The following is a 9782-nucleotide window of genomic DNA, read 5'->3' on the forward strand; positions in this document are numbered from 1 at the left end:
TGGTGGAAATCACAATATTTTTTAAATGATGTTATTCAGATATAATTTTCAGATTATTTGATCAGACACTTGAAATGAAATCTTCCAATCCAAATTCCCACAATATGAGCTGAATTTTTCTTCTGCCTACACGTCCATAAACTCCTCTTTCTTTCTTTACAGCGGTCGTCTTACCAATTCATCACCATCCAGCGAAATCTTCTCACCTGACAAGAAACCATGAATCAACCTGCTTCTCATAATCCTGATGGTTCCCAGTCTGCGTTCGGTGGATGATCCGTGTGTTCTGGTAAAACTGAAGGTGTACAGGTAGCAGGTAGCAGGTAGGAGGTAGGAGGTAGCACTTAACCCAGTGTTGAATACAAACTTGCAGTGTAGTGTTACAGCTTTTTACCTGAGTGCCACCTGATCCTCCAGCTGTCCTACACTCCAAAGGCTAACTAATAGAATTAAAGCCACCAAAACAACATCTGATGATTATTATAGCAGTAAAGAAAAGAAACATCTAAAATCAGTGGTAGGTTTTTATTATGGTTTACATGATCAGGATCATTTTCCCTGAAGCCCCAGAGCTGTTGATGATCTCCTCATGGGCTTGAGCAGCTTTATCGAGGGAGTACTCAGAACCGATGATGGGTCTGAGCCACCCGGCCTCCATTCCAGCAAACAGTGCTGCGGCTGTCTCTGCTGTCTCCTTCTACACACACACACACACACACACACACACACACACACACACACACACACACACACACACACACACACACACACACACAGAGCAAACAATATTGTAAGTGTCTGTGAGCATATCAACCATAATCCTTGAAGTCTGGAAGTTGGCGTGGCTTACGTATCCATGTGTCAGTGAATGGGGCATGTCTTATTTATGTGTTTTAGTGAAGTGGGCATGGCTTATGTATATGTCAGTCTAAGCAAAGAAGGCGTGGCTTATGTATCTCAGTATCAGTGAAGGAAGTGTGGATTATTTATCCGTCAGCCTAAATGAAGGGTGTGTGTCTTATTTATCTTTCAGTCTCAGTGAAGAAGGCATGGCTTATTTGTCTATCAGTCTCACGGAAGTAGGCGTGACTTATGTAAATGCCAGTCTAGCTGAAGGAGGCGTGGCTTGTTTATTTATCTGTCTGTCTTATTAATTTATTCATCTGACAGTCTTAGTAAAGGAGGCGTGGCTTATGTATGTCAGTCCCACAGAAGTAGGCTTGGTTTATGTGAATGCCAGTTTCACAGAAGGAGGTGTGGCCTGTTTATCTGCCACTTAAATTGGTAGGCGTGGCATATATACACCTGTCAGTCTCAGTAAAGTGGGTGGGGCTTATGTATCTGTCTGTTGCAAATGAAGGTGTGGCTTATGCATCCGTCACTCAAAGAAGGGGGTGTGGCTTAGGTATCTGTCAGTCTCAGTGAATGAGGCGTGGCTTATGCAGCTCTCAGTCTCAGTGAAGTGGGCATGGCTTATGTATTCATCAATCTAAATAAAGGGGGCGTGGCTTTATAAAGTAAACGTAGAAACAGTAGAAATAGGAAAAAATTGACCTTTGTGGCACTGAACAGAGACACGCCGATGATACTTGTCTCTTTCGCCATCGTGTCTCTCGGGTTAATCTCGACAGAATCTCTACATCCGACAATCTGAAAGCACATCTCAGTGACGTCAGTAAGGAAGGAGGTGCAGAACAGAGACACGTATAAAAGACGTGCGTGGAGAAATACGAGCCGCTCACCATCACCCTGCCGCCGGGCGCCAGCAGTTTCAGGTCATTACTCAGGTTCACATTGGAGAGCATCTCCACGATCACGTTTACACCACGGCCTTCAGTCGCGTCCTAAAACACACACACACACACACACACACACACAGACACACACACACACACACACACACACACACACACACACACACACACACACACACACACACAAACACACACACACAGATGCTGATGTGTTGACTGTTCCCCCCACGCAGGAAATTTACAGCAGAAACAGAACAAACCTGGATTTTATCCATGTAGTCCTTTTCTCTGTGGTTAAAAACCATGTGGGCTCCGTTACTGAGCACGAGCTTCATTCCCTCCGCCGTACCAGCTGTACCCAGAACCCTAAACCCGTACGCTCGGGCTAGCTGGCATGCTGCAACTCCAACCTAAAACCACACACACACACACACACACACACACACACACACACACACACACACACACACACATTTTTTTTTATTGTTTAAGTGATACTATTATATAATAATACTGCTATGTATTTTTTTTATCATTATAATTTATTATTATTATTATTATTATTTATTATTATATTTATTAACATTATCAAAACATCGTAAAACATTACATAAAATAAAAAAGGTTCAAACATCTGATCATGTAATCCGTAAAAAAAAAACATAAGCATAGTTTTATTTGTATTTTAATATATTTACTGTTATTTATTAACACAATTAATACCATATTCTTTCCTAAATGTCAGTTATTTATATATTTATTCTATTTATTATTATTTACGATATATTTATTTATCCCAAATGTGTAAAAGATCATGAAAAACCTCATCTTCACTTAGCATAAAAAAAAATAAAAAAATAATAATGATTAAAAAAAGAACATTATTATTATTATTATTATTATTATTATTATTATTATTATTATTGGTTTTTAAAGCCAGCTTATTGTACATAAAACAAAATCTTAAAATGATTCCTATCCTTTGATATTTATTGAATATGAGACTTTGTTGTCCACCGCAAGTTTCTCTGATCACTAGAAATTGATCGAATTAGTAATAATAAATGATTTTTAATATTGAAGTATCGCTCTCACCCCTCCGCTGGCTCCGTGAATCAGGACGATCTCCCCTGCTTTAGCATGCGCCCTTTTAAAGACAAAATATAAACGCTTCAACAAACACATATAAGGGGAAAAAAGGAAAAAAGGAAGATTCTTTCCCTTCTTACTTGTGAAAAATCGCCCTGTACGCAGTGAAATACGGGATTCCCACAGCGGCTCCTTGTTTATAATGTAGACAATCTGGCAGTTTGTGAACTGTCTCCTCTGAAGCGACGCTGTATTCAGCGTATCCTCCTGTCTCCGTGCCGGTGGTGAAAACTCGATCTCCTGCCTGGAACGAGACCACGGTTTAGTTTCAGACAGAAATCCCCCGCTTTACTGCGGATCGAATCCCACGCCATGGCTTATTGCCACATAACGAATGAGTTTGTCCCGGTGTCTCGCTGAGAGCAGCGTAGACCAAAACACTTACAGGGAATTGTTTTTATGGAGTTTTATGTTGAAATAATGAAATTTATTAATACAAATATAATTATTAATTATAAAATGAAGTCGAATGTTAATACAGTACTGCATACATAAAATAACCTTTTTGGGTTGGCATCCGTTTATCGCGTTTTTTTGATTTATCGCAGGCGGTTTTGGAACGTAATCACCGCGATAAACGAGGGATTATTACTTTCATTCACTGGAGCACTTTTAAAAGTTAACAATGTGATGCAATCATTTGTAAACAGTATTTGATATTCAGATCGATTTCTCGTCGCTTAAATGTTTCTCGAGAAGTTCAAATGTGTCCTGAGAGTCACATAGAATACAGATTAACATGGCAGAGGTAGAGCTGTAACTTCCTGCACACACAACAGGAAAAAAAACATCAAGTTGTATTTAATCTTTTTTACATCACTACGTTCAGACATTGAGAACATTCTATACAATTGTCTTCATTGAGGTTTGAGGGGAAGAATCACATGGGTGTGATTCAGGGGTGCACAAACTTTTTGGCCTATGAAATTCAAACTCACAAGTATTGAAATGTCTTTCAAAAAATCTATATAATCTTTGAAAATCGAGGTGATGGAACCTTCAGAAAGCAGACTCCATCTCCGACAGCTTCCACCACCCCGGCGACATCAGATCCAGGAGTGTAGGGGAGGTCGGGTTTGCGGGCGTAGACACCGGCTCGGATGTACGTCTCCACCGGGTTCACGCCACACGCGTGCACTCGAATCAGCACCTGCATTACAAACGTATCTAAAGTTTGCAGCATGTTTAACACATCTGGACACCAATCAGGTAGAACATTATACCATTATAACATTCTGACTGGTGAAGTGAGGAACACTGATGATCATCATGACACCTGTTAGTGGGTGGATTTATTGATCAGGCAGCAGGTGACCATTTTGTCCTCAAAGTTGATGTTAGAAGCAGGAGAAATGGACGAGTGTAAGGATTTGAGCGAGTTTGACAAATTGAGACGTCTAGACGTCTGGGTCAGAGCGTCTCCAAAACTGCAGCTCTTGTGAGATGTTTCTGGTCTGCAGTGTTCAGAATCTATCAAAAGTGGAACAGTGGTGAACCAGTGACAGGGTCGTGGGGGACGAGGCTCGTTGATGCACGTGAGGAGCGAAGGCTGGCCCGTGTGGTTCCGATCCAACAGACGAACTTCTGAAGAAGTTCATGCTGTTGAAGGTCTGGAGTGTTTTGGCAGCGAAAAGGGGGCCAACACAATATTAGGCAGGTGGTCATAATGTTTCCCTGATCAGTGTATGTAAAGTACCAGTACCTGTTTGGCTCCTGGAGCAGGAACCGGGAAATCCGAGCAGAACTTTAGAACCGAAGGAGCTCCAAACTCGGACACACGGATGGCTTTCATTAGTTTCGATGCCATCTCACCAACCTGTTAAAGGATCACTCGTCAGCACACTTTTTACACTTTGGGGATTTGTTTTATATGTTAAACATCATCCTGATGGGAATCCAGAACCTGGTACCCTGTTTAAGCACTTGTGTCCATTTCCCATCACATAACGGTACTTATGAGAGAAGGAAAAGTTTTTGGAGGTTTGTGGGACAGACAGTTCTCATTGATCATGCATATTAGTTTGTCAATGTTCTTTGGCCACAGATTTGTTTTTAACATTGAAATGACCCTCTTGACGTCATTGTTTTAAATATTTTGGCAACTTTGATATAAATACAAATGTATAATATGTCATTAATATTAATAATAATAAATAAAACTTTAAATATAAATGAAACATGTCTGAAGTGTGTCCAGGAACTCACCCAGCTGCAAAACACAAACTGGGGCAATTATATCAGACTTTGACACATGAGTTTCTCGATGTCGTAAATTCTTCCGCGTGTTATGTCACGTGATACCACGCGGCTACCGTACCGTACCTTTTGACGATTGGATAGCGCTCGCAATCTGATTGGACAAGGGGTCTAGAACGAGTACTGAATCGACTCTATGAGTCGATTTGGATTTGGTTACGCGTTTCCAGTGACGAAACACCAAGGAGGTGTTAAAACCTTTTTGTTTTGCATCATGAGGGTCTAACAATTTGCAAAATATTTCCTTGATTTAAAACAGAAGGATGTAAAAAAAGGATTTTCGTAATAATTTGGAATCGACTCCTATTTCTTAATTACTCGCTTGGCGAAGAATCGATTCCATTTTTAGTCTCGGCTCTGAGTCGGTTCGCAGGAGCCGCCGGATAAAACAACGTGCGTTTTGCAGCTCATTTGTATCAAACGGTGAAATCAGAAATCGCTCCAATAGAGAAGTGAAGGAGAAGTGAAGGATTGGAATAATTAGTGTTAGATGTTACTAAACCGAGATGGAAGGAGAGAAGATGTTTCTCCAGTGGAAACAGCAGGGGCTGAACAAACTGGACCTGAGTAAGAAGGGTAGTGTAGATGAGGACATTAACACTGTGGTCTCCTTCCTAAACCTCTCTGATCAGTATTTCACCACAAGCTCGTGTTCTGGAAGAATCATCCTGATAGATGGGGTAAAGTGTTCCTACACTGCAGGAGCAGATGTATCAGGGTTTAGGCTTTCACAGCTTTAATGAGTTCATTAAACAATTAATCAATTAAGACATTGACTGTATGTTGTTTGTGGCAGGTGTCGGATTGTGCTGAAGTGCAAAAGCAGAATTGTTCCTGGCTCTTTGTCACGCATAAGAAGTGTACGAAAGACGAAGTGGTATTTCATTTAATTTTGACTGAAGATTGATTTTACGATTATTGTTTTTTTTTGGTGTTTGCATGTTTTAACTCTTTTCCCGAGCTGATACGCAGAACTGGTACTGGAGACTCCTTCCAGAGATGCTCATTAAACATGTCCTCTTTCCAGAGCATAGAGATGATACTTTATTCTATTTAGAAATAGAATACCATTTTGTTTTTGTGTCTGTTATTAGATCAGACGATCACAGAAGATCAGATTCAGTGTTTTTTTCCAAGTTCTAGATCTTTATCTCTGACTGTTACGCAGAACTGATTCTGGACATTTCCTCCAAAAATACCACATGAAAGACATTATACTTTACATTATACTTTACATTATACTGTATTTGACCTGGTGAAAAGATCTGTATGTATTGTGGTTTCCTATAAACATTTTTTCTTTCTTTTTAATAATTTATTATTATAATTTTTTTTACGTGATCAGATGGCTGGTTTGGAGAAATCCTCAGGAGACGCAGTATTTAAGTTCGAACCTTGTGTTCTTCATGTGCAATGCAAACAACTGGAGGACGCACAGCTCCTGGTAACAGGAAAAACACGTTTGTTAAGTGTTAACATTTTTTTTCTTTTGGTTGAATTTATTATTATTTTTGTTAATTTTTTTCTTCCCCAAAGCACTCTGTGGCGATAAACTCCGGGTTCAGGAACTCTGGAGTGACGGTCGGAAAGAAAGGCAAAATCATCATGGTGAACTTTTTCGTCATACGTTTTTTTTATACATAAATTAATTATATTTAAACGCGTGTAATTTCCTGTTGAGTATCATTTCAATCAAAATAATGAACTCCATGTTTAAACTGTGAGGGGCGGGGCTTTGGTGGGCGGGGTTTAGGGTTAGGGTTAGCGCTTAGGATGATGATTTTCCAAGATGGCCACCTCTTTAATGATCAACTTTTCATTCACATTCAGAGGCGAAGCGTATTTAAAAAAAAAAATAATTAAATGCTGCTTTCTGGTTCTGAAGATATTTGTTTTATCACAAATTTTGTGCTTTTTTTTTAACGCAGGCTGTACGCAGTACCCACTGTCTCGAGGTTCCTCTCGGCCGTCAGGGGAAAGTCCTGGTTTCTGAAGAATATATCGATTTCCTCGTCGGAGTTGCAAATAACAAAATGGACGAAAATCTCAAGAGGATCGATAGGTTTTATATTTGAATCAAATTTTACATTCATACGGAGTACGACTTGTAGTGAAATGCTTTTTACGACTGTCCAATACCAAAGAATGTGCATGTAAATAAAAAAAAAAATCTAAAATATTCTACGGTATTAAAAGTATAAACTATAAAGTACAGCATGAGATTTAAGGACACCTTACATAAAATAAAAAAAAAAAAAAAAAAAAAATTATCAAAACAATGATTTGAAAAAATAAATACATTTAAGTATGTTAAAAAAAAAAAAAAGTCGAAAAAAAACCCCCCGTAAAAATAGTTACATTAAAATTGTATACAATTACCTGATTGCACTTTCTGACCAATCAGAATGGAAGAATCGGTGGAAGGGTCGGGTGGACGGCACATTAAAATAAAAATATAAATACAAGACTCAAAATTCTTCTTTAAAAAAAAATCTTCTTTTTTTACTTTGATCTTGATATTAAGCCCTTTGATATTTGTGAGCTGTCTGCATTTTTCCTGCTTCGTGTTTCAGGAAGTAAAGGAAGTTGACTAATCCCTCGTTTGTGTAGATTAGATTGGATTGGATTGGATCGGATCAGTCGTGTAATAAAGATCCGTCTGTCTCAGGTTTTACGGGTGTCTGAGATCTGCTCTGGAGCCCCAGGAGGATACGAGGCGTGTGAAGGTCGCGGATGAGAAGGCTGTGTACAGACGGAGAAGGAGGAGAGAGCGGGACGGGGACGGTGAAGGATCAGACTGTAACATCAGACAGCAGAGTGAGGGCGAACACAGCGACGAGCTCGAGTGTGAACTCACTGTATTCTCTTAGCGGCGTTACGGCGTCACACGGTGCTGCATGTCTGTAAAAACACTTCAGCAGCCGTTTTATTAAGATTATTATTATTTTATTGTAAATCTTTTCACATTTTATACGGAATCGTTACGATGCAGGTGTTTAGTGTGTAAAATATAGAAGAATAAAACCTGTGCTTGTGGTTTTCCTTTCTGTCCTTTCTATCTATCCACACTCCCACCAAAAGTATTGGGACACTCGACTTTTCCAACTAATAGTGCCCCAAAACCTTTACCATAAATTCATCACACAATTGTATCAGAGGTCTTTGGATGCTGGAGCATGAAATTTTTCCTTTACTTGAACCAGGAGATCCAAACCTGTTCCAGCATGACAATGCTCCTGTGCACAATGCCAGTTTCCTGAAGATCTGCTTCAGTTTGGAGGTTTGGAAGACCTTGAGTAGCCTTGAGCTGAAATGTTGTTGAGGTGCTGAATTGAATGGTTAAGGCATTGGAGGTATTCGGTTGAGTTAAACATGTTCCTGAGGTGCCAGTGATCACTGTTCCTGCCCCTCTCCTCTCCTCGGATCTGCCCGCTCCGTCCCGACCTGCCTCTGGATGTGGTTCTCTTCGATTGGAGGCCACTCAGTACAGCTGGGGATGGTTTCACATTTACAGCCTGGAGATCCATGAAATTGCGGTGTCACACGGAAGATTTGAGGAGGCCCCTGCTGGGCCCTTGAGCAAGGCTCTTAACCTTCAACTTCTCAGTTGATAAGGGCATCAGCTAGATGTCACAAATGAGTGGACTGCTATAGAGCACTGTCCTTGACCTTACTGAACACCTTTGGGACGAATGTGAACGCCGACTGCTCCACAGGCCTCCTCATTTTCTCAGCTACATCAGTACTTGACTTTACTAACACCCTTGTAGCTGAATGATATCTCACACAAATCTCCACAAAATCCAGTGGAACACCTTCCCAAAAGAGTGGAGCTCATTAGAACAGCAAATAGACACTAAATGTGATGTTCATAGAGCACATAACAATCTTATGCTCAGGTGTCCACAAACGTTTGACCATACAGTCCATGTAACATTGGAGTTTCAAACATAAACAACACAAACGGTATCTAATCACATTCTGCATTCTGATTGGTCAGAATTTGTCGATTTAATTTCTCAACAACTCATTACGTATTCAATAAGGAGTCTCCAGTGTCGGCGTTTTGTAGCAGTCAGACTTAAAGCAGGAGCACACCATGTGTGATTACTTATGTGATTCCTGAGGTAAGCGAGAGCTTGCTCCTCAACTTTAAATGCACCCAAAAATGGACAAAAAACCCCCCCGAGCATGACTGATTTTGTGGCACAACAGAAATGTCATTGCTAAAAAAAATTCCACGGATTTCCACAAATCCATGTGATATGGTGTGGATTATCTCTGGCCTACTGTTTGGGGATGTGGTAGCTTGGTGATGAAACCGCAGCTCGGCGTGGACGTGTTTAATTCAGAGCCGTATCTGCTTTTTTTTAGTCTTCAAAATCAACTAAAATTGACGCAACATTAACGTCTACCTTTTATCTCGTTGCATGGCATAAACATTGAGGCTTTCATCTGTACTGATTAAAACGAGTTCCTATAATTAAACACACTTTTTCTTCTCTCTCGTGTGTAAACTGCACGTTTAAATCTGTTTCAAATCATGATGTTTCTTCAGAAGTGAACACGACTCTGAAAGGCGAAGATGCAAGACGGAAGCTTTAGAAGATGTGGAAAGTGAGC

The 9782-nt window shown here is 40.1% G+C and overlaps 2 protein-coding genes across 2 annotated transcripts; one reads left to right on the plus strand and one right to left on the minus strand.

Moving 5' to 3' along the window:
• Nucleotides 1-511: 511 nt before the first annotated feature.
• Nucleotides 512-5250, minus strand: cryz (crystallin, zeta (quinone reductase)). Its single transcript, XM_083525208.1, has 9 exons — nucleotides 5109-5250; nucleotides 4606-4719; nucleotides 3901-4053; nucleotides 2984-3147; nucleotides 2850-2901; nucleotides 2015-2164; nucleotides 1743-1844; nucleotides 1555-1650; nucleotides 512-697 (listed from the first exon to the last, which is right to left on the minus strand). The coding sequence occupies exons 2-9, from the start codon at nucleotides 4708-4710 to the stop codon at nucleotides 536-538; spliced, it is 984 nt and encodes a 327-aa protein (XP_083381334.1). The 5' UTR covers nucleotides 4711-4719; nucleotides 5109-5250; the 3' UTR covers nucleotides 512-535.
• A 182-nt stretch (nucleotides 5251-5432) lies between these two features.
• Nucleotides 5433-8200, plus strand: tyw3 (tRNA-yW synthesizing protein 3 homolog). Its single transcript, XM_083525243.1, has 6 exons — nucleotides 5433-5839; nucleotides 5956-6036; nucleotides 6505-6603; nucleotides 6696-6767; nucleotides 7088-7221; nucleotides 7828-8200. Exons 1-6 carry the CDS (start codon nucleotides 5666-5668, stop codon nucleotides 8027-8029), a joined length of 762 nt encoding a protein of 253 aa, XP_083381369.1. The 5' UTR covers nucleotides 5433-5665; the 3' UTR covers nucleotides 8030-8200.
• Nucleotides 8201-9782: the final 1582 nt, after the last annotated feature.

The sequence above is a fragment of the Silurus aristotelis genome, assembly GCF_946808225.1.
Source record: "Silurus aristotelis genome assembly, chromosome: 22".
Lineage (NCBI taxonomy): Eukaryota > Metazoa > Chordata > Actinopteri > Siluriformes > Siluridae > Silurus > Silurus aristotelis.